Raw genomic sequence first — 25,767 nt, 5'->3', positions numbered from 1 at the left:
TTCAAATGACAACAATGACAGTAATTTTTCACCTATCACACTAGCAAAGATTTTATTTTATTTTATTTTCTCCTTTTTCTCCCCAAAGCCCCCCAGTACATAGTTGTATATTCTTCTTTGTGGGTCCTTCTAGTTGTGGCATGTGGGACGCTGCCTCAGCGTGGTTTGACAAGCGGTGCCATGTCTGCGCCCAGGATTCGAACCAACGAAACACTGGGCCGTCTGCAGTGGAACGCGCAAACTTAACCACTCGGCCACAGGGCCAGCCCCTAGCAGAGATTTTATAATGAGAATGCTCAGTGCTAGCAAGGGTGTGGTATAATGGTTTCTGGATAGCAATCCAGTGATAAGTTTCAAGAGCTTTAAATATGTTCACAGCCTCTGATTCATGAATTCTACTTCTGGATTAGTTCTAAGGGAACAATATAAAATGAGGTCAAAGATTTAAGCACACAGCTGTCCTTTGAACCATAATTTACAAGAATAAGCCAAATGTCCAATATTTGGAGAATGATTAGGGGAATTATGGTAAGTCCATATAGTAGGACATGATACTACTGTTAAAATGATGCTTACGGAAGTTTTTAATGATGCAGGAAAATTGTTATGAATGTTCTTTTTAAAATGAACAATGCAAGATATTACTTTGTATACATAACGTGATTTCAGCTATATAGAATATCATTGCAAAATATCTTGAAAGGAATATATTAGAATGTTATCAGTAGTTGCTTTAAAATTGTAGGATTATTTTTCTCCTTCTTTATACTATTACATTATTTACACTTTTTATGATGAGAAAATGCTTTTAAAGAAAAAAATTAGCAAAAATATAATACAGATTCACATTGAAAGGAACCAAGACTCTTTGGAGAAATGGCTGAATTCAAGTTTGGAGAGTGACTTTATAAGATGAGGCCGCAGCATTCTCTTGGTACCTGAAACCAAGGAAGTTTTCAAGGACCATTGGAAGGGTCATGTCGAAAGAACATGGAGCCAACTTGAAGAGGCTCCCATGGACCAAGCATGATACAACTTGAGCTCCAAAAGAAAACTAATAACTGCAAATCATTGAAACACATTAAATATGTTGAAACAATACTTGAGTTCATAACGTTATGAAAATAAAAACCACTGGTCACCTCTGGAGCCTGCTAGGGAACTGAATTATTATTCAGAAAACTGAGAAATAAAGAGAAATAATGAAGTAGTTATTCTGGTTTTTTTTTCTATAAACTCTACGTTGAGGCAATGTTTCTCAAAGTGTGGTCCCTGGACCAGGAGCATTACCTGAGAACTTATTCAAAATCCCAGGCCTCACTTTAGACTGAATCAAAATCAGGGACGGGCTTAGCCTGAAAGGGTTAAGAGTAGGCTCTCTCAGCATTAAAATCAAACTCTGACTCTTTTGTTTTTTGTTCTGTTATTTTTGCACCAACTACAAGGCTCTGGTATGACCTTTCCTTATCAAAGAGACATAAAAGCCCAGATTCTTGTGTGGGTTCAAGGGGAAGGGGCTAGGTGGGCATTTCAGCCTGCTTTCTATAAGGACATCCATACCGGTCAACCTGGCCTAGGGGAGAATTCTCCAGCTGCTCCAGTATACCTCAACTGGGGAGTCCATTGGAGTGTGGGGCCAAAGTCTTGGCTAGGATATTAATGCCACTCTCTTGGCCATTGTCTCAGTGTGTATAACTCCCCGCCCAAATAGCACCAAGACCATCCAATTTCACAGGTCAGTTCTTTCAAACCAGTAAGTAAATAATTCCAATTCCTTTTAAACTGTTCCAGAGCTTAGAGAAGGTTATAAAGCTGCCATAACACTGATATCAAAACTGGACAAAGATGGCACTAAATAGGATACTTCCAACTAGTACTGTGTATGAATAATGATTCAAAAACCTTACATTGGGAAAAACGAGTAAAATCCAAATGAAGTGTAGGATTTAATTAATAGTAATTTGCAAATGTTAGTTCCTCAGTTGTGAGAAGTACAGCATAGTAATGTAAGATAATCATAGGGAAAACTGAGTGAGAGGTATATGGGAACCTTCTGTAGTATCTTTGCAACTTTTCTGTAAAACTAATAAAATTAAAAGTTTATTTAAAAATTTAAAAAGCTACTTCAAAATTAATCATGCCAAACTTGCCAGTGAAACACACTGAAAGGATCCTAGGACAGTGGCTCTCACCGTAGCCATCAGACCTACTTGGATTCCTGCTTGACCATGGCCGAAACTGACAGATGTATATTCTGACATTTCCTTCCTGGATTTCTACCTACCATTGGTACCTTCTCATCCTCACATTTCAAGACAGGGGCAAAAAATTAATGTGGGTAATAGCTAATGACAGTAGGCCACTATGGAGGCATGGTGATATTTCCTGAAAGGATCACACAACTCTTGACAGCAAGTTCTAACTATTTAGTCTCAGAGCAACTGATGCCTATCAAAAGGCTTCCCCAAAGAGGTCCAAACTCTACCTTCCAGGTAGTCAGATTCATGAAACAGATGCCAGGTCCCACAAGTCTGAAAACTGGAACAGCAGAGGTCATCCTGCCTGATTCTTTAACCCAAGAAATTGCCCCCAGCCTTCTGTGACTGACCCAGATGATCAGGCAGGAACAAGCAAGAGCCTGTACCCTGCAGCCTGTACCCTGGAAGGCCTCCTACTTCAAGCAGCAGGTGCATCTTCCACTTAGACACAGAGACTCTGCTACAACATCATCCATGGACTATTTCAGGTAATACAAAATGCTAGGATGTTTTGTGGCTATAAATATGGCCTGGTGCCCTACAGTTCATTTCTACTTATGACATAAATGCTTGAGTCAAAAACAGACCCAACAGACACCTGAAAGTTTCTAGGACAAATACCAGGGCTTACAAAATTGACTCCCCCTACCATCCATAGGATTGGGGAGCGGGGGTGCAGTTTCAACAGTTTCCTCCTCCTTGATTATAGTCACCAAGACCAGTGCCTTAATCCTCTTTCATCATTGAACTCTCAGTGCCACGTAAGGATCTTGACACATAATATGTGTTTAATAAATGTTGTCAAATATATTTGTTTAATTAATTACTTAGTTTCCTAGGTTGGCTTTCCTGCACAGAAAATGCACTGAGATCAAAGTTATAATAAACTTTGTATCTTTGGACCATATAATTTCTCTTGGTAAATGAACACATTAACATACGGGTACTATCATAGTTGAGCGAACTATTCTTCCCAAAGTCTTGATCTTTTAAAATCTGATCTACAGAACCTAAAGGCCTTGTCCAGCCATGGGCTCCTCGTAGAGCAGCTTCTAGAGGATATTGGCCTGAAATTAACAAAGTTCCAATCTGCGTTATCTTTCGTTTAAAATAAATTAGAAAAAGTGTGAATTTCCCCACTCAACTACTTCTTCAGATAATTAATGACTCTGGAAAAATGTTTCCATTCAGGAACAGTCAGAAAAAGATCAAACAAATTTTGGAGAGAGGAGTCTACCAATTAGGACCTAAGACTCCTAAGACATCAAAGGAGTATGAAGTGGTCTAATTGGTTCCTCGAGAAGACAGCAGTTGGATCAGACACTGGCCTCCTAAACCCATTTGCCATTGTATTGGCTCACAGCGGCATCAATGATCTGAGTAGGGAACTTCCTTCAAAAAGCCCCTTGCAGTCAGAGCGAGTTACCCTCATTGTTCCATCAGGCGCAGGCTGCATTTATTCTGGGTCTGCTCTTTTAATCTTATGTGAGCCATTCACATGTGTAAGCCCTCTGGTCTATTATCAGAGTGAAATCTTTTCACTTTTCAAAATAGCTTCTCTCTGGAGCCAGAAAGCTTAAATAGGGCACCAGAGTGCTAATCAGACCCTGTTTGTGTGTGGGAATGGTGAGCCATCTGTGTAGCAGCAGAAACAGAAAAACCAAGCTGGATTCCCTCAGTATGACCCATGGATGCGGCAGGGCCACCTTTAGCTCGTATTCTCAAGACAGTGGCCTGGGTTCCAATTAGTGTAAAAGGGGAGAAAGCAGTGGTAGAACAGACGATCTGCGCTTCAACTGTGGATAAACAGAACAGGCATCAACGCTTAGCTTCTCTTGCAGTCACGAGACAACTGCTAGAATCACTTAGAAGTTTCTGGGCTAAATTCACTACTACAACATGAAGCAAAAGATTTCTGAATCATCTATCTTTTGACTTGAAACAGGTTCATTTTCCTAGGACATTCTCCTCCTTGGTCAGGATTTATGTACAAATTTTCATTTTATGATCATCTAAGTCCCTAAACATTGATTCCTAATCAAGAAGATAAATAAATAAAATGCTACATTTTCATACAGTTAATCTCATTTTTTCCTTAGATTGATATATATTTTCAGGACACACCAGAAACCATTTCAGTTAACTGGATTTTTTTTTTCTTTTTTAACTTAAGGGAAGAAAATACTGTCTAATTCTCCTCCAGAGGTATCACAAGCCTAGTAGGAGCACTGGCGAGGGAAGCCAACACCAGAGCTGGGTGCTGGGTTCTCAACGGGGCAATAAAGAGTCGGTGAGCAAAGTGCCTAGAGGTGGGTAATGTCAAAAGGTGAGAATAAGCCATGTCTTAGAGAGTTCCAATGGCCAAGCCAGAAATGTTCTATCTCTGATACTCCACATACCCACATACCCTACATCCAATCCAACAGCAAATCCTTTCGGCTATACCTTCAAAATATATTCAGAATTACATCACTTCTTCCTGCCTCTACCATCACAACGTGGTCCAAGCCACCATCAATACTTCCCTAGGTAACTGATAGACTCTTAACTGCTCTCTCTTCTAATTTTATCTCCCCCACCCCAAGTCTATTCTAGATGACAGTCCAAGTTAGCCTTTTAAAACATGTCAGATGATGACACTTCCTTGCTCAAAACCCTTTAAGAGTTATAATTTCAAGTTAAAGCCAAAGTCTTGACCATGGCTGAGAAGGCTCTCTACCCTATACTCCTCTTGCCCTCATACTGCTATGACCTTACCTCTTACCAGTTTTGTTCCACTCACTCTGTTCTGGCCTTTGCACTAGCATTTCCCTCAACTGGGATGTTCTTCTCACCAGACACAAGCAGGGCTCTCACTCTAAATTCCTTCCAATCTCTGTTCAAGTGTCACTTTGAGAAGACGTCCCTGATCACACTACATAAAATAGTAACCCGCAGTACTCCTTGTCCCTTATATACATATAGATATCTCTGTATATTTGTTTATATTTTGTCTCCACCAAAATCAGTACCAGAAGGCAAGTTCCATCAGGACAGGGAGTTTGTTTTACTCACCGGTATATTCCCAGCACCTAGAACAGAGTGTGGCACATAAGAGACATTCAATCAATATTTGTTGAATAAATGAAAGTCACATTTGGTATTTTATTTAGAGAAAAAGGACATAATTATAACCAAGGGACAAAGTTAAAGGACTAGAAGCCAGGAGAACATGGCAAGAGAGGAAAGAGTAGGGCTGGAGCAGAATCAAAGTGAGAAGGGCCCATGGTTCAGAAGCCTAAATCCCACTTATATTGCCCACCAGATGTTTGACAGAGGGTACATCAAATTGATTTGAAGCCTGATTGTCTGAGAACCAGGAAGCTGGTAGTTTGAGGAATCCCTTCATTTCCCTTGGGGAAATCAGAACATTTCCTGAGCTCCAGCACCTATTGCATTCTCTGGAATCCCTCAAGCTCCCAGGGAGACTATCTTGTGTTGTCTTCACCTCTGTGTTTCAAGTGTCTGACCTGGTACCAGGCACAGGACACATATTTGATAAATGACTGAGCTGTATGCCAGGAATCCCCTTTGCAAACTCTCGGAAGGTAGGAATGTTAAGTCCTGGGTCTGGAAATGGGCTGGGGCTTGCTGATGCTCCATCCCCACTCTGCACTCTCTTCCTTCTCTCCAGAGTTCAGGTAACATTTCTCAGCCTAATATTATACCTTGAAAGACAAGACGTAACCAAATCAGGACTGAGACGTCTACTTTCTCGTTGTCCCGATAAGTATTAGAGCACGCTCTTCGAGCAAGGTTTGTTCTTTTTTTTGCCGGGAAGGATTTGCCCTGAGCCAACATCTGTTGCCAGTCTTCCTCTTTCCCGCTCCCCTGTGCAAAGTCCCAGCGCATGGTTGGATATCCTAGTTGTAAGTCCTTCTAGAACTTCTATGTGACCTGCCGCCACAGCACGGCAACTGACAGAGGGGTTAGTGTAGTTCCACGACCAGGACATGAACCCGGGCTGCCAAAGTGGTGAGCACCAAACTTTAACCACTAGGCCATCAGGGCTGGCTCAAGATCTGTTCTTTTTTAAAACAGGATCTGTTCTTCTATAGCCTGTGGCTAAAAATAAAGCCCCTCCACCTCTTTGGCCCACAGCATTTTTTGCATTTCTAGCATACTTGGATGTAATTTTTCTGGATACAATTCTTAAATGTCTCATCACTGACTTTCATTTTGATTTTATTCATACAAATGTTTATTAGGTTAATCCTCAGTGAAGAGTGCATACAAAGCAGTCTTTGGTCCTGTACTCTTCTTTCATCTTTAAGTTGTCCTTTGATATCTGAGCTGATCAGACAGCTCCCTCTACAGTCTCCTTAACATCTTCACGTGCTTCTTCCTTTTCTTCTTTGCTATTACATTTTGTATTTTTTTAATCTGAGTTTTCCAACTCTTTTAAAGCCAACTTTTCATTTAAAGTCTCACACTGCAGAACTACAACTGTCTTTTTCTTATGTTGAGAATATCTACCACTTTCAAATCTAATACTACTCTTTCATTTTTTCTCAATTTTTATATCACCAACAAACTCCCCCTTACTGGTTAGAATTAGGCCCTGTATTTGTCAGGATTCTCCAGAGAAAGAGAACCAACAGGATAAAGACAGAGATGGAGATGGAGATAGGGATAGAGATAAAGACAGAGATAGACTGATTACAGTGAAGTGGCTCATGTGATTATGGAGACTGAGAAGTCCCAAGATCTGTAGTCAGCAAGCTGGAGACCCAGGAGAGCTGATGGTGTAGTTCCAGGCTAAAAGCTGGCAGGCTGAGACCCAAGAAGAGCAGATGTTTCAGCTCAAATCAGAAAAGGAAAAGACCAAACTCCAAGCTCTTACTCAGGGAAGGGTCAGCCTTTTTGTTCTATTTAGGCCCTCGACTGATTGGATGAGGCCCACCCACAGCAGGGAGGGCAATCTGCTTTACTCAGTCTATCGATTTAAATGTTAATCTCATCCCAAAACATCTTTACAGACACACCCAGAATAATGTTTGACCAAATATCTGGGCAACCTGTGGCCCAGTCAAGTTGACACATAAAATTCACCATCACAGGCCCTTAGTTGCTAGGTTTCCCTAGTTCTTTCTTTACTTTTGGAAAACAAAATTTCAGAGAGGAATCAAGGTTCTTCCAGACTCTGCTTTCAAACAGAGGTTTCCTCCAGATATCTGGTTAATTCTTATTCCCTTTCATAACAATATCTTGTCTGTGCCAGGTTTATGCTTTGCACAAAGTTTGCATCATTCAGTCATTTATTTACAAGCAAACATTTTGTGTTAATCACCTCATATGTAGGAGGAATTGTGCCAGGAATCCTCTACTCCTATCATCTTGCCCATGGCCTATGGGTATCCATGGCTATTTCACTTCAGTTCCTGTCCCCTGCTGGCTTTGCCCACATGCTCTGAGGAGAGGGTCCACTCTCAGTCCCTGCATTTTCTTGCAGGCACATATCCTCCTCATACATAAGCGTATTTTTCTCACTTCCTGTCAGATTATTTATTATTTTGCACATCTATAATGGCTTATAATTCATAGGCAAAACTAGTGGTTTACTCATAGGAAGATGAATGCAGGTTGGAAAAGAAGTCACACCTGGCAATAGATTCACCCACTCGGACAGGACAGAGAGACACTGAGTGAAACTCTGGGCTGACAGTAGTTGTCAAGCACATCCATGTACACAATTCACAGTGTCTGAGAAATAGTGAGTTTGGGGCAAAAGGACAACATGAAAGGAGCTGCTAAACCAACAGGAGGTGGGGCACAGTGATGGAGCTTCTATAGTGGCAGAAATCTAGTCTGGGAGAGAGGCTGCCAGCACCCAAGAGGGTCGTGTTTAGTTGGCTGGATTAAAGTTCAGGGACAAGACCACAGCTTCTGGAAAGAGAATTGGCAAAAACGAAGCCTGACTTTGGTCATTCAGAGCACAGACTTTGAAGCCACAGTTGTCTGGTTTTAGACCCACTTTGAAGCTAAAAAATCTGGGGCAAATTAATTAATCTCTTTACTCCAGTTTTTTCATTTGTAAAGTGGAAAAACTAACAGTACTCACCTCATGGAACTGTTGCAAAGTTTAAATAAATTTATGTAAATTAGAATATGTAAAGCCTAGCACAAAGTGAGTATTCCAATTTACTTGGTATTTTACAGATTGTCTGAATAGGAACTAAAGCAGAAGACTAGCTATAGGAAGTAAATGGGGGTGAGAATTGGGGGTGTTTTCAGGTTTGAAAATTTAGTGAAGAATGTTCCTATTGGAGCAGGAGACTGAAGGACTGTAACACGGTCATAAACGCAGGCATGAAAAGTCACCCTGGTACACTTGGCCCAGGTCTGGAAGGCCTTGCTGAGCTGAGAGCATGGCCTTACAGATAGGCCCGACCTTATGAGCAGATGTCTCAGAGTCTCACATGGGGAAGAAACTACCCCCTGGTTTAGGGATCCATTCAGGGCAGTCTTGAAATTGTATTTAACCTCTTTTTGTATATAATTATGTGGTCATTCTCATTTTGAAATATATACAAAAGGATATGTACCATATGCATAGACTAAATAATCATAATAAAACATAAATATATATCCACCAACCAACATAATATATAGGACATTATCTTGAACATTAAAACATTATTTGAAGCCCCCTCTATACTCTTCCTTAATAATGACCCTTTCCCTCCCCCCATAAGTTACCACTATCCTGGATTTTCTTATAGATTTTTACCATCTATACCATATGTCCTTAAACCACACATTGTTCAGATTTTCAGGGTTTTGAATTTTATGTGTATGGAATCAAAGTGTTTGTAGTCTTCTGTAATTGGCATGTTTTTCTCAGCATTGTCTTTCAGATTGATCCATGTTGATGCACATACCTATAGATCTTTCATTTTCATTGTGACTTGGTGTTGTTAATTAATTAAAGTTTTAATTCACTGGGAAAATGTAAAAATTTTAAAATTGTAGGTACTTAAGGACATAGTTTTAAAACATATAAAACAAAACTTATTGAAACTACAAGAGAAAATCAACAAGTGCACTATCACAGGGGGAGATTTTAATCTAACACTATTAAGACAATAGATCAAGCAGAGAAAAAAATAGTAATAATAGAAGAGGCAGAAGCAAAGAAACAATTGTATAGGTAGCAAGGAAGAAGTGGTCAGCAGTCAAGTAAAGTATTATCAAGAGAAATGGCATGGTTTAGAGTGAGATTATAAAAAACGAGCATTCACCAGAACATGCTTTCTATCTATGCCTTTTGCTAGATTGGGAATAAGACCTTAAGGAGAATTATGACATTTCCAAAACTTCTCTTATACCACCCCCGCCTTTTCTTAATTCTTCCTGCTAAGGAGGAACATTGTTTTGCTTAGTTGGATCCACACCACTAATTGGGCCACATTTAATAGTGACAAAAGTTGAGTGTAGATTTAAAAATGGCCCATATATTGGCGCTCTCTCTTCTCTTTTCCATTTCTTCAGCAAAATGGTAAGTGGCCTTAGGGCCACTCTGTTCTGGTATGTGGACAATTCTGAGCTTGAGGCTCTGGGCTTCTAAGAAGGAGCATGAAATAGAGGCTCCTGAAACTGTCCTTCAGCACAACTTATAAGAATTCTCAGAGTTAGAGCTTAGGGGCCAAGCCCAGGAAACAAATCATATTTTGCTTCCTATCTTTCATTATTCTTTGTAGGCAGATTTTTCATGGGGAGGTGTAGCTATCGTGTGGTGTGCAATTCAGTTATACCCAGGTCCTCTGAACATCGTAAAATATATAGCTCACCAAATGCCAGCATTTTTTTTCTGACAAGGACACATTCCTTATTCTGAGCTTTCTCCCTCAGAAACTGTCTTCCCCTCCATGGGAATCATCTTGATTATGTATCTTCAGTTGTTTAGAGTTTCTTTTGCATCTTTACTTACCTCCTCTAGGCACCTTTGTCCACATTCCTAATTCTTGATCAGGCTTTAATTCTTCTTCAGGTCATTAGAATCCTATACTTCCAGATTTACTATTTGCAGTATTTCCTCTATTCTCCCTGGGAACTCTTCCTCCTCCCCATGAACAAGAGAATAGAAGAACTCTTATTAAACCCCTTTACTTCCCATGAAATGGAATGACCACCCTGCTTTTATGGCTGGGCCCTATATGAGGGAACAACTCACCTGTTACTGTATGTGTGTATCCCGGGGGCAAGAATAGTGGGTTTGCCATTTGAATGAGATGGTTAAACTTCTCAGCCTGCAATATAAAGCATAGATCTATAGGTAGGGAGTTGGGTCAAAGTCTCACCTGAAAGTCATTCCTGGTGTCAGTGACATGAGGAATAAGCCCATTTTTTCAGACTAAAAACCAGAATTGAAAAAGTGGACAAGAGATATGCAAAAGATGCATATGCAACAGGTAGGCAAAGTCTCTCTTTTAGTCTGCACTGAAAAATGACAAGATTTTACGGAGTTCATCACTGAGGGGTGGGAAGGAGGTAGTCAGAATTAAAACTGATACATAGAGACTGACCAAAAACCAGGAAGGAAGGGACACAGAATAAGATTTCAATGACTTAGGGCCAAATACAGAAATCTCCACAAATACAGAAAAACTAGATATGATAGGATTAGATCCCTGGATTTTGTTAAATGAAATGTTTTGACATTCCACCTATTTACTAACTATTTTCCTATGCTTTTCCTTCGCATGTAACAAAGTCATTGAAAGTTTCAATCTGTCTTAGACCTGCTAAGAACAAAGGCCTGGTGATTCTCAGGCCCAGAGGGGTGAGTTCAGTTGAAGGGGGACGTCCCTCCAAGGAGTGAACGAAACTCAGGGCACAGGGTCAACACTTTTTTAAGCAGCCCCTCCACTCCTAGCATTTCTTATTCCAGAGATAAACCATATAAAGTCCGGATTTTGCTTTATTTAATGAGGTTAAATTCTTTACAACTTAGTTCAACCAGGAAGAAAAGCACAGCATATATATTTTACATAACCTGATTCTGGCATTTCCCCTGAGGTCTCTGGTGAAATCGAAGTCACTGAGTTCTTGAGTTCCTGACCTGTGACCTGCCTCATCCTTCATTCTCTTTCTGGAACTGAGGCTCTGTTATGTCCTTGATAAGTTCATTACTGGAGTTAATTCTCTAAATGAGTCCCCAAACTGGGATCCCACCTCTGTGACCACACCTTCCAAATGTCAAAAACATGCCCACATACCTCCATATATCATTTGCATTGTATACTTTACCACTATACTTTGTCTAAGAAAGTAAGATGTTAAAACGTTAAGATGCCGTGCCACTTTCTTGGATTTCTTTGTCACTGGCTGTTCACATGAAATTCACCTTTTTTGGTAAATATTGTGACAATTACAAACACAGACTCAAATTTTTAAATTATTACTCTGTTGTTTATCAATATTCTAAATGAAGAAAGAGGAAATCACACAGAGTCCACACCTGGACAACACCACTATCAGAAACTTAAAAATATCAAATTGGCAATTATTATTTTACAAACTTTGATATGAAACAAATATACAAAGCTAGCTTAGGAACTTGGACAGCTATCAAGTTTCTTTTCCAGAGCTGCCTTTTCCTGTGGTTTAGGGAGGCACGTGGTAGGGGGAGGCGGATCTTTTATTCTAAGAACTGTGATTTCTTTTCCTGTAGTTCAGAGTTTCTTGTGAGACAGTCATCTGCTAGAAGAAGTATTTTGTGGCCTAGGGAGATTATGGATACTTCCAGCAGGAGAAATGTGAATTCAGTCTTTATCCCTCATCATACGGACTTTCTCTGCTGCCCTAGCAGGGAACTGTCCCCTCCACACATCTGTCCCCTCCAGTTCTTTCTCCCCACATCAGTTCTCAGAACTGGTACAAAGAAAGAGTAGAATAGACTTCGAAGTGGAGTTCAAATGACGTTAACAGATTTTCAGAAAAAGGTGAAGTAGCTTTAAATATGGAAAGCAGTAAGGTATCCTCAATGTTTAATTATTGGTTGTGTTACAAATATTTACAAGCTCAGAAATGGAGCAAACATGTATTTGTACTCCAATAATACCAACATCCAATGAAAGCAAAGCAAACAGCAATTCTAATTGCATTTATGCAGGACCTCCGGAAAGGAGCTACTGTCATCAGTTGCTTAGACTACTCCAGTAGTTTGATAAAAGGTCTTCCTGAATCCACTTTTGTCCCTTTGCAATCTGTTTTCCATAAGCAGCCAAGGTGTTACTTTGAAACATATTTTATCTTGTGACTTTTCTGTTTAAAATATTTCAGTGGCTTCCCATTGCTCTTATAATAAAAATAAGTTCCTTAACATGATTCATCCCATACCTACCTTTCTAGTTACATCTGAACTGAACGTGTACATCTCTCACTTTACTCAAGCCACACCGGTCTTTTGTGTGCTACAGTCTGCATTCTTGCTACAGGTTTCTGAATATATTGTTTCCTTCTGACTTCAATATTTCCTCTTCCCCTCTTCGCCTTGTTAACTCCACCTGTTCCTTCAGATCTCAACCCAATCATTATTTCCTCAGAGAAGACTTTCTTGATCTCTCTCACATCCTTGATAATATAAAAGATATCTTATTTTATGTTCTTATAGAAACACACTTTTCTCCTTCATAACATTTGTTACAGTTGTGGTATTTCTTCTATTTGTGTGAATGTTTGACTAATACCCATCTTCCACACTAGATACATACTCCCTAAGATCAGGAACTCTATTAGGACCAGAGAGAACTGGGAGAGATGAGGCTTGGAAGTTAAGCAAGTGCTATATCATACAGTCTTGTAGATTAAACTAGGAAGTTTGAATTTGATCCTAAAATCAGCAGTTTTCCTATGTGCAATGAAGTATCACATTGAGGTAATTTTCAAATTTTACTCAAAAGTCTTATTTTTTGTGACAGAACCTGATATATGGTTATCAGATTAATCATCATCTCAACAAGGTGTTACTGAACAATAAACAAGAGAACTTGAATTTCATCCCTAAATGTGAGAAAGTTTGAATTCTCTCCCTAAATGGAAATGAATTTGAACTAAATTATTAGAGAGATGATAAGAAATCAATTTGTTGTATTATAACTAAGCATGATAACTATCTGACCAGAGGAACCAATTCATCTAGCACATGCTAAAGGAAATCTTCCAGCTTCGCTAAAGGCAATCCATAATGCTCCAAAGACAGTACCTGAGGGAGAATGTCCATATGGGGAGGGGGAGGTTATACTTCACAGTCCAACTTCTGCCACCTCCAAACACACTTGCCTAAAGTCCCTAAAACCAAAGATACAGACATGGAACCAAACTCACTCTATTTCACCTTCTAAGATCTCTGACTTCTCTTTCTTTCTATTTCCTAAAATTGATGTTATAGAAGAGACATACACTTGTCAGCTTTTACTCCCTTAAGAAGCAGCAGCTTTTTCTGGGAAAAGAAAAGGACCAACTATCACTTAGTCTTTGTTGTCAAATAATGTTTCTAATTTTAGTAGGTCATTCATAGGGACAACAACAAGATTCCCTTTAAGGACTTTGGAAGAAGGATGCACATTGAATTTTAAACAATTTTTTTAAATGATGGTTCGAATTAGAGAGATGTTAGTCACAAAACAGAGTCAGAATGAGCTTTGGCCAAGACTCAAACAAAGCTATATTAAAAGTACTAACACATTTAGGGTAAGAAAATTACAATCTTTAAGACATTTAGTCAGTAAAGGAAGTTTAGAAAAGGGAAAGTCAGTCATTGGTAGTATTTTATTTCATGGTTAGAAAAGAGGGTGTCCTGGTCAAGTATGATGACCAACCAGGTGGTGTGGCAGGTATGACCCTGTGGTGGAGATGTCCTCAGCAATTTTCAAAACTCTATGACATCAGTCATTAAAATCCCTAGCTCACTGCTCTTTTTCTAGTTACAGGCTAAGCAGCCTTCTAGTTATAATTAAATTTTCCGTGTTCATCTGTCTCCAGAGAAAGCATTTATTTTCAAGTCTATCTAATGGCTAACTTATTATTTGAAATTAATTAATTGACATTCTAGATTTTAGTCATTGGCCTCCATGAACTTATTTAATGTGAGCCCACTTTGAGAAAGAGACTTCATTCTCATCATGCGGACCATCATGTTTTCAAGCCAATGGCCCAAGAGCCACATTCAGGCCTGTCATGAATTTGTCAGGGAAATTCCCCCTGAAGGGATCTGCCTGGACAGACAGCTAAATTCCCAAATGGATGTCAGACTTTTCTCTGAGTGATTCAGCATTAAATCAACAATTTATGGAGAATTGTTATGCAACAATTTTGTGGAGAACCTGGACTTCTACCCCAACCTGGCCCTAACAAGTTGCCTCTCTCCCTCCCTGCTGGAGAAGACAGGAAAGAATCAGTGAACTCGAAAAAAGAAAAACAGAAATTACCTAACTAGAGAAATGGAGAAAAAAATAGAGTAAAAACAAGACAATATAAACAAACAAATAAAAAAACATCCAGAGTCCTGGGACGAGAGGATAAAGAGGGAAGGACTGAAAAAGTACTCAAAGAAGTAACTGGAATGACGTCTTCCCAAATTTGGCAAGAAACATTAATCTACAGATTTAAGAAGCTGAGCAAATCCCAAACAGGATAAACCCAAAGTTTATCTAACTTTACTAATTTAAACTCATTTTAAACTTAAACTTAAACTAATTAAACATCTGAAAACTAAAAATAAAAGGAAAATCTTGAAAGCAGCCAGAGAAAAATGACACCTTACCTGTAGGGGAAAACAAATTTGAATGACAGTAGATCTCTCATCAGAAACCACTGAGGCCAGAAGGAATAGCACAATATTTCTCAAGTGCTAAAAGAACTGTCAGCCCAGAAAATATCCTACCCAGTGAAAATATCCTTTAGGAATGAAGAGGAAACCAAAATATTCTCAGATGAAGGAAAATGAAGAATTTGTTGCCAACAAGTCTACCCTAAAACAATGACTAAAACAAGTTCTCTAAATAGAAAGGAAACAATAACAGAGGAACATTAAGAAGGAAGAAAGAGGATGGCAAGCAAAAATATGGATAATACAATATTCATGAATATATCATCGGTGATTTATACATCAGAAAAGAGGAAAAGTCTCAAATCAATAATCTAAGCTGCCATCTCAAGAACTTAGAAAAAGAATAGCAAAATAAGCCCAAAGCAAGAAGGAAAGAAATAATAAAGATAAGAACAGAAAGCAGTGAAACTGAAAACAGAAAAATAATAGAAACAATGAAACAAAGAAGTAAAGATCAATAAAATTGACAAACCATTGGCAGAAATGATAAAGAAAAAGAGAGAAGACACAAATTACCAATATCAGGAATGAAACAGGAGTATCACAACAGGCCCTGCAGACAAAAAAGAGATAATAAGGGAATAATATGAACAACTCTGCACCCATAAATTTGACAACTTAGATGAAATGAGCTAGTTCCTCAAAAAACACAAACTACTACAACTGACCTAATAGGAAAGAGAGAATTTAAATAACTCTATAACTATTAAGGAAATTGAAGTCATAATTTTTAAAACTCTCAAAAGAGAAATCTCCAGACTCAGAGGGTTTCACCAGAGAATTCTACCAAATATTTAAAGAATTAGCATCACTTCTACAAAACTTCTTCCAGAAAACAGAAGATGAGGGATCACATCCCCAATTTATTTTATGAAGCTAATATTGCCCTGATGCCAAAACATAACAAAGACAGTATATTAAAAAATAAAACTAAAGACCAATATCCCTTATGAATATAGATGAAAAAAAATCCTTAGCAAAGTATTAGCAAATATGATTCAGAAATCTATAAAAAGAATCATGTACCCCATGACCAAGTTGAGATTATTCCAGAGATGCAAGGCTGATTCAATACTCAAAAATCAATCAATGTAACCCACCACATTAACAGACTAAAGAAGAAAAATCACATGAACATAATGATCAATACAAAAAAAAAAACATTTAACAAAATTCATCACCCATTCATGGTAAAAACTCTCAGAAACATAGGAACAGAGGAGAACATCCTCAACTTGATAGAGCGTCTACAAAAGTACATGATAACATTACACAATGGAGAAAGACTGAATGCTTTTCCTCCTCAGACTGGGGATAAGCCATTGACTACTCACATTCAACATAGTGCTGGATGTTCTAGCCAGTGCAATAAGGCAAGAAAAAGAAACAGAAGGCATACAGATATAAAAGGAAGCAATAAAACTGTCTTTATATGCAGATGATATGATTGTCTAGTTAGAAAGTATCAGGGAATCTCCAAAACTCCTAGAAGTACTAAGTAAGTTCAGCAAGATAATGGGACAAGATAAACATACAAATATTATTGCAACAGCAATGATTACCTGGGCAATTAAATTAAAAATAAAATATCATATACATCACTCAAAAAATGACACACAAGTATAAATCTAACAAAACATGTACAGTACTTTTATGCTGAAAACTACAAAATGATGATGAAAGAAATCAAAGATCAAAATAAATAGACAGACATACTGGGTTCATGGATTGGAAGACTCTACAGTAATGATGTCAATTCTCCCAAACTGATATGCAGGTTTAATATAACTCCTACCAAATACCCAGCAAGACTTCTGTAGATATACATGAGATGAGACTATTCTAAAACTTATATATAAAGGCAAAGGAACTATAACAGCTAAAACAATTTCGAAAATTGTTGAATTGACAATTTTGAATTAGAAGGAAGCAGTCTACCTGATTTCAAGACACTACAGAAACACAGTAATCAAGACTGTGCGGTATTGGTAGAGGGATGGACAAATAGAGCAATGGAACACAAGAGAGAACCCAGAAATTGACCAAAACAAATATGCCTGACAGACTGTTGACAAAGTTTCAAAGGTAATAAAGGTAATTCAGTGGAGGAAAGGGAGCCTTTTCAACAAATGGTGCTGGGGCAATTGGACATCCATAGGCAAAAATCTTGACTTAAGCTTCATGCCTTATACTAATTAACTCAAAATGGATCATAGACTTAAATGTAAAATGTTAAACTGTAATATTTTAGGAAAAAACTGAAAGAAAATCTTAGGAAACCACGGCTAAGCCAAGATTTCTTAGATGTGTCACCATGATCCACAAAAGGAAAAATTGTAAGTTGGACTTCATCAAAATTAAAAAATTTTCTCTATGAAAGACTAAGAGGATGAAAAGGTAAGCTATAGAGTGGAAGAAAATATTTGCAAACCACATATCTGACAAAGGACTAGTATCTAGAATATACAAAGAATTCTCAAAACTCACCAGTAATCAAATCAACAACCCAGTTAGAAAATGGAAAAAGGGGATGATGAGACATTTCACCTAAGAGGATGTACAGATGGAAAATAAGCACATGAGAACATCTTCAACATTATTAGCCATTTGGGAAACACAAATTAAAATGACAGATGAGATGTCATTACACACCTATGAGAATATCTAAAATTAAAAATAGTGACACCAAAGTTGCCAAGAAATTGAACTACTCATACATTGCTGGTGTGAATGTAAAATGGTACAGCCCCTATTGAAAACAATTTGGCAATGCTTTTTAAAATTAACATGTAACTACCATATAATCTAGAAATTGCACTTGTGGGCATTTATCCCAGAAAAATGAACATTTAGGTTCACAAAAACCTGCGAACAAACATTTACATCTGCTATATTCATCATAGCTAAAACAACCCCAAAGTCCTTCAATGGGTGAATGGTTAAGCAAACTTTGGTACGTCCATACCTTGGAATACTACTCAGAAGTAAAAAATAACAAACTATTGATATACACGAAAACTTGAATGAATCTCCAGAGAATTTCATTGCATAAAAAAAGCTAATCCCAAAGTATACATATTGTATGATCCCATTTATATAACATTTTTAACATTACAAAATTATAGAAGTGGAGAACTGACTCCTGGTTGCCAGAGGTTAAGGAAAGAATACTCTAACATGAATAAACTGCTTAAACGCACTCTAAACTGGGATCTCGCTGTATTATTTCTTGTAATTGCATATGGATCTATAATTATCTTAAAATAAAAAGTTAAAAAAATAAAAAAACTGAAATATTAACTTCATCTTCAAAGATGAGTAGAAACTTTTTCTTTCAAATTTTGTTATTTTTCATTGCTTTATGCTTCCTATCAGAATAAGAAAAATTGTGTTTACCGAACACATTATGTGACAGACATTCTAATACCTCATTTGATGCTCATGTAACACTGTGAGGGAAGTAATATTCTCCCCATTTTATATTTGCAGTATCTAAGGCTTAGAGAGGTTAAATAACGTATTCAAGATCACATGGTTGGTTATCAAGCGACAGTCAAGATTCATCTGCAGACTTGCTTGGCTCTAAAACCTGTGCTCTAACCACCAAAATATCCTTCAAAGGCAATCTACGTTGAGCATCACTTGGGCAGGACTTCCTTTCAGCCTGAGAGGTAGGAGAATGAGATTTTAATTGTATTTCCCCCATCCAGTTGTTTTTTCTTATACCTACTTTCCTACACTGCTCTTCTTTGCTCTAGTGCAGATACATGTCTCGTATTCCAGAAGCATCACAGGCAAGCTGAGCTTTTTCTGCTTCACTGACTGACCTGATAAAATCCAATATTTCTTAAAATAAGCTTCTAAATAGCCCTGGAATCATTGTCAGGCATTGCCTGCAGCACTGAGTTTGTTCTGTTCTTCTGACTCTCTCAGTAAAACTGACTGCCTCACCCTTCCCTGCATCCTCCTTATTCTGATACTGGGCAGTGGCGGCCATGGTTTTTAGGTTATATTGACAAGAAAACCCATTCATTATTATAATTAATCAAAAACCTCACATGCAGTGATTCCTCAGCCTGAGATACAAAACAGCTTGCATTTTCATGGCTTGGAGATCATGAATTAATTCACTATTGTGTAGATATGGGAGGTTCCTTAGGACTGTCATACATACAGGCCTCTCTATGGATCTCAGTAAACAAAATGACACATAAAATAGCTATTCTTCTGCAGTAATTTCTCTGAACAAATCCTTTGGAAAAAAATTGAATACACATCAATTTAGGTATTTACCATGTGCCGGACACTATGCTAAGTATTTTATATGTGCTAAGTGATTTAATCCTCTCCAAACTGTCATGAAGTGGGCACTCTTATCACTCTTATTCTACAGATGAGAAAATAGGCCTGGAGAGGGTAAGTGGCTTGCCTCAAAACCACACATGGGACGGGATTTTGAACGCAGGCAGTCTGATCAAGAACCCAGAAGCTTAACCATCATATTTTACTAATTCTTCATTTAATGAATTTACTTTTATATTTTACTAATTTGCTTCCATATGCCTTTGGGGATCATTAGAAGGGGGATGAAGTCAGGAAAGAAAATTGAAGTAAAGAAAGTGTCAGAGAAATAGCGATTTTTTAAAAACTTTTTTATTTTTTAATAATTCCAAAGTTACAGAAAGGTTGCAATAACAGTAAAAAGAACTCCAGCATGTCTTTCAGCCAGGCTTAACATTTGACATATTTTATCATTCTCTCTGTCTATATACGTATGTGTGTGTATGTGTGTCTCTATACATGTATGTGTATGTGTGTGCACATGAACACATTTTTTCTCCAAATTAGTTGACAATAAATTTCAGGCATGATGACCTATTACTGATATTTCCTAAAGAAAACAACACCCTCCTATATAAACACAAAATTGAGAAAATTAACATTGAGACAATACAATTCACAAACCCCATTCAAATTTCACAAATTGTCCCAATAATGTATTTTATAGCAAAGGAAAGTACAAGGATCTTCTGGTTCAAGAGCCATCTGGGGACTAAGTGTTAAAGTTCATTGTCGTTTACTTTTATCTTCTTTTCAGTCTGGAACAGTTCTTCAGTCGTTCTTGGTTCATGATCTTGACATTTTTGAAGAGTACAGGATAGTTATTTTGTAGAATGCTCCTCAATTTGATTTTACTCGTGTTTCCTCAATATTAGATTCAAGTTTTACATCTTTGGCAGGAGTGTCACAGAAGTGATGCTGTGTTCTTCTCAGGGTATATCATCAAGAACACAATGTTGATTTGTAACATTCCTAGTGATGTTAACTTTCACCACTGGATTAGGCGGTGCGTATCAAATTTCCTCACTATCAGGTTACAGTTTTCCCTTTGTAATTAATAGGTATCTTGTGGAGAGATCCTTTGAGATTACATCACTATCGTATCTCTCAAACTTTTATCCACTAGGTTTTATACTCTATTGCTGATTCTTGACTAAAAAAATACTATGATGTTTGCTAACAAACATCATCTAACTGATACCTCCAAGTCCAACCTAACAACCCTCTGTTCATTCTATGTGTAAGATGACCACTGATCAGGCCTCTGAACTTGTACCTTGCAGCGAGGGGAGAAGGGGAGGGAGCAGGTAGAGTGAATAGCATGAGCAAAGGTAGGGAGGCAACAAATAGATTTTTCTATTCAGGAAATTGTAAGAAGACAACGTCTACAGATATAGCTGCAGTGAGATATAAAGCTGTACAGGCAAGCAGGATACAGGTTTTTTACATGATCTACAAAGAAGTTTAAAAATTATTCAAAGGGAGTGGGGAGCTCTGTCTAGTTTTAACATGGGAGAACTAAGATATCCTTAACATTTTAGAAACGTCACTCTGTCTGCAGGATTGAGATTACAATTTAATGAGGCTAGACTGAAGACGGGAGACAGTTAAGAGACTTGCAATACTATAGGAAGGTGGATGTGAGAAATATTAAGGAAATAAAATCAACATATTTACTGGTGATTAAAGGTAGCGAGTGTGGAAAAACTCGGAATGTAGAAAGACATCTATGATCCTCACGCGGGGGAGTGGGTTCATGGCAGTGACATCCACTGAGAATAGAGCAAAGAGAAAGTGTTTTAGGGAGAAGATGATGAATTCAGTTTGTGATCTGTTGAGTCTGAGTTGACTACTGGATATCCAGTAAGATAGTGAGCAGTAAGTCTGAGGTGCTGAAGATCAAACCAGACCGAAGATGAATCCCTTGAAAGTCATCAGTCTGTTGGCAATAGAGGAATCCACGATAATAGATGACACAACCTAGAGAAGTTTGTTCTGTGAAAAGGGGGAAGAGATGGCCAATGACAGAGCCTGGAAACAAAAATATCCAAGGGATGTTCAGAAGTAAGACTTGCTAAAGGGCCTTTGAAGGAATGTTTTGAGAATGAGGCTGAGAAGCAAGAATGCTCAGAAGCCAAGCTGATGGGAATGACTTTTCGCTTTAAATTACTTCTGGATAGCTCCCTATAATACAGCCTCCTTAACTAAAATAACCGAACAATCAAAAAGGGAACGAAAATCTATGTTCAGCACCAAAAGCTGAAAATTAAAACCAATGCCTAATAATATTGGAATCTTTTAGGAATCTCCAATAACTTTATTCCTTAAGAAACTTTCAGGCTTTGTCTCATATCACTAAGGCTCTGAAAGCCAGAGTGGAGACTAATATATACTTCACCATCGGCTCAAGTGCTCACAAAATACTCTATGGCCACTTCTCCCCTGGAAGATTTTTGGATCCATATATGCATCTCCATCTCATTCGTTAGGCTGCTGCTTTCCACTACCCACCTGCATGTTTCTTTCATCACCCTACCTTGTACCTTTGATGCCCCCCTTCCAAAAGGCTAACGTGTATTCAAGTCATTCGCGGATTTTGATAAAATGCAGTTTCTAATCGTGGATGGAGTCTGAGATGCTGCTTTTCTAACAAGCTCCCAGATGATGTGTTACAGCTGATCCAAGGATCACACTTTGAATAGCAGGGGATTAGAATACTCTGTGCCTTCTGTCGTATCTCTACCTGTACGTACATACTTCCCCCTACACTCTCCCTCAATCTCTGTCTTTTATTTCCCTGTTACTGCCTCTTTCAACCTATGTTCTCTCCTCCTTTCTAAAAAAGGGATACTTTTCATAAAAGTGTCAGTTACTTTTATGCCCACAATCAGTAATGCCATGGTCTTCCTTTTATTCTTATCCCAACAAAATTTCTATTTTCTCTTTCCGTTGGGCTCAATTTTGCTTTAGGAAAGTAAGCTGATTAAATCAAGCCACACAAGGGTGTTAGTTTCTGAGAGCCAGTTCATGTCTCTCTGGGTGTCTGTTCATTCAATCTCTCAGTAAAGAAGTTTGGTGCAGGGAGGTTTTCCTTAAATCACACCAACTGGCATCACTGCGCAAGACCAGGCCTGTGGTCTGAAAGGAAGATACAAGAATGGTCCTCCAAAACCCCAGAACTTTCCCTGAAAGAGCAAGGCATTGCTCTTTTTCTCAAATTCCCCTTCTTTAATCACTTTCTTGGACTTGAGCCTTGAAAATCATAGTCATTCATAAAGAGGCAGTGAGGATTATGGGGATTATAGTTTACAGACCCAAAAATGGGATACAGTGTCATAATGACACAGAATATCTGAAAATGACACTCCCTCAGAAATTCTAGAACCCTATTTGCAATATGAAAATTGAGTAGGGGTTCAGACCTAGCTCTGGTACTACTTGTGGATTCATTAAAAAGTTACTCAATCTTCTTAAACCTTGGTTTTCTTATTATCAAACGGGCATAATAAAATCTGTTTCAATAGGTGATTATAAGAGTTAAATCTCCAAATTTTCATAAAATTTGAGAATACAGAAGCAGCTCCTCAACCCTTTACAAAGAGTATTGCATTAAATCTTCACAACAATCCACGTGGCAGGTACTATTTCTTACTACAACTTTACAGATGAGAAAACAGAGACAGAAAGGTTCAGTAATTTATCCAAGGTCACATGGTTATTAAACTGTGAAGCTGATTTGAATTCAGGCCGTCTGACTTCAGAGCCTGCAATTTTAACCAATATATTATTCTATTTCTGGAAAAGCATAATATAGCATTCTCTTTGGGTCTAATGCAAATGACCAGTGATTTTTTGGCATGGTGAGCATGAGCGTCTTGAGGGCAGAGCTTACATCTGATTTATCTTTGTATCCCTCCCCCACCCCATCCCAGCCTTGTGCTTTGGTAGTTGCTCAGCATATTTTAAACAAACAAAAAACTCCACAAGAACTCTATAGTGTGTGGCAAAGTTTTGAATGGAGAAATGTAGACCTCAGTCACTAAAAGAATCCTTAAAGGCACAGAATTTTACTTAAGGAATAAATGACCAAGATATTCAAACAAATTCTTCTGTTCAACTTTTCCTTTAAAAGCTCAGAATTCATCAATCTTACAGCACAAATCCCTGGTAAGACTGGAGCTCAAACTAAGAAGTCTGTGATTTGCTCTAATTATTCCTTAAAAGGGCACAGCTTATTATAATAAAATATTTGCTTCTGGCCTTATTCTGTCTTATTACTCTAGAAAAAAACTAGGAGAAGATATGAAGGAATTGACACTTTCTTTTTACATAGTTCTAAAAATATCCTAGGATAACATCATGCAAAAGCAACAAAGGAAGCGTCCTGTCATCAAATCCTGTCTTAGGCCTGTGGAGCCTGATGCGTCTCCTCAAGAACAACGCACAGCACCGACACGGTGGCGTTTCTCCCAAGAATTCAACTTGTCATCATTCTGTCAGCCACCTAGCACTCTGTGGTGGTGTGGTGACATTTATCTTATACTGCAGACAGTGTGGAGAAAGAGTCAAAGGTGACCAGTCCATCAACACAGTGGGATTTTGCAATATGGATTACATTCTAGAATAGGTACCTGATTTCCCATAAGCCCAGCAAGCCAACAAGGACACTAATTTCTGACCTTCTAGAACTTACAGTACTGTAGGGACTCAAAAATAGTTATTGGACTTGGAAAGGAGATTACTATGTGTGATACAGTTAAATTTGTCTTCTGTTTCCAGAATTATCTCTGTTTCCCAAGGAATCAGTTTTCAGTATGTCTACCTTAGTCATGCTGCAGGCATTCCTTAAACATCTGATGATTCATAGCTGTCCATTCATATTTACTAATAAGGGAATAAGACTGACTAGAAGCTTTGTATATGTGGGTGGTATTTAGCACTGGCAGGCTTCACATCTGTTCAGATGTATTAAACCATTGGCCCATGAGCCAAAGCAGGGCCCACACAGTGATTTTAATTTTATAAATTAGATTGTAAATAATTTAAAATTGGGAGATTTCACGTAAAAATTGTATTTCTGGCTTATTTTGAAAAATAGAGACTATCTAGCAACACTAGGCCCACATGCACAAATGCCGGGTGGCCTAGAGTTGGTGGCTATTCTGCTTGTAGCCCATTTTACAATGTGTATATGGGTGACTTATCTGGTTCCTATTGACACTGGAATTTAAGATATCTACTTGAGAGTGAGCAGGCAGGACTCTGGGCTTTCTGCTGGAGAATCCTTACATACTAGGATAAAGAGGACTTTATTCTGAAGTGCCAGACCACACGAGCTGCCACTAATTGCTCTTCCTCGACAGATCATTTGTTTGGTTATTTCCTTTTTTAAATATAAAAAAATTAAAGCCAGGTTACAGGGAATTGAGTTGATCATGCTCCACAGATCACTTTGTGCAAGGCCCTTCCCTTGTTATGGTTTATTCTGTTGTTCTTCTCTTAATTTGCTATCCATCCTCCTATTCCATTTTCTCTTATGGGCACCCAGTCAAACGTATTCCATAAGGTCTTGAACATGTACATATTCATGAAAAACAGAAATACCTTATATATACTCTAGTGTTGTTTTATAATATGTGCTTTAAATTTACTAAAGGATATTTTATTGTTGATCTCACTCTTCCTTATTTTTTCAAGCATTGTTCTAATTAACTATCCATGTTGCTCTGTGTACAACACAATTGTTGATTCTGACTGCTACACAATATTCCATCATATGCACCCATCACTCATTTATTTAACATATATTCATTCATTGAGTGCCTACTATGTGCCAGATGTTGTTCCAGATCCAAAGAAGATACTAGACAAAGTCAAGTCCCTGCCCTCACGGAGCTGCTATTTTCTCAGTGAAATAGGAAGCAAGATCAACAGTCGTGAGAAAGAAAGAGGACATACGCTGGTGGTGTGAGGAGGGAGAAGATGTGAAGGAGTTATTTAGAAGACTGAGAAGATGAATAGATTGGTGATATATCATTGTCTGTATGCTGGCAGGACTAAGACTCTACTTGACCATAAACTTAAAGTGACACTAGCAAGCAGGTTTTGAGATTTTCCTCCAGCCATATTCAGCTCCCTTGGTGCAGTTGTAGAGTGTGAGGAAAGCTGGATCTAACAGAGTTGGGGTTTTGCCACATGAGAATGTCAGAGGAAGAGAGGGACAAGGGAATTAAGGGAGTGATTAATTGTTGGACCATGGAATATAAGATGAATAAGGAAGGAAATGAGGACACGAAG

The 25,767-nt window shown here is 38.2% G+C and overlaps 1 protein-coding gene across 1 annotated transcript in view; it reads right to left on the bottom strand.

The window, feature by feature from the left end:
- Positions 1-25,767, bottom strand: part of LOC106783408 (RBMX like 2) — a 62,552-nt gene that overhangs the window by 17,348 nt on the left and 19,437 nt on the right. Inside the window, exon 2 of the mRNA XM_070274623.1 lies at positions 10,471-10,546. Coding sequence (XP_070130724.1) covers positions 10,471-10,546 — 76 coding nt within the window. The remainder of the gene's footprint in view (positions 1-10,470; positions 10,547-25,767) is intronic.

Source organism: Equus caballus, chromosome 7, assembly GCF_041296265.1.
Source record: "Equus caballus isolate H_3958 breed thoroughbred chromosome 7, TB-T2T, whole genome shotgun sequence".
NCBI classification, from domain to species: Eukaryota; Metazoa; Chordata; class Mammalia; order Perissodactyla; family Equidae; genus Equus; species Equus caballus.
The sequence above is the reverse complement of the archived record's forward strand: the minus strand, read 5'-3'. Positions and strand labels throughout refer to the sequence as shown.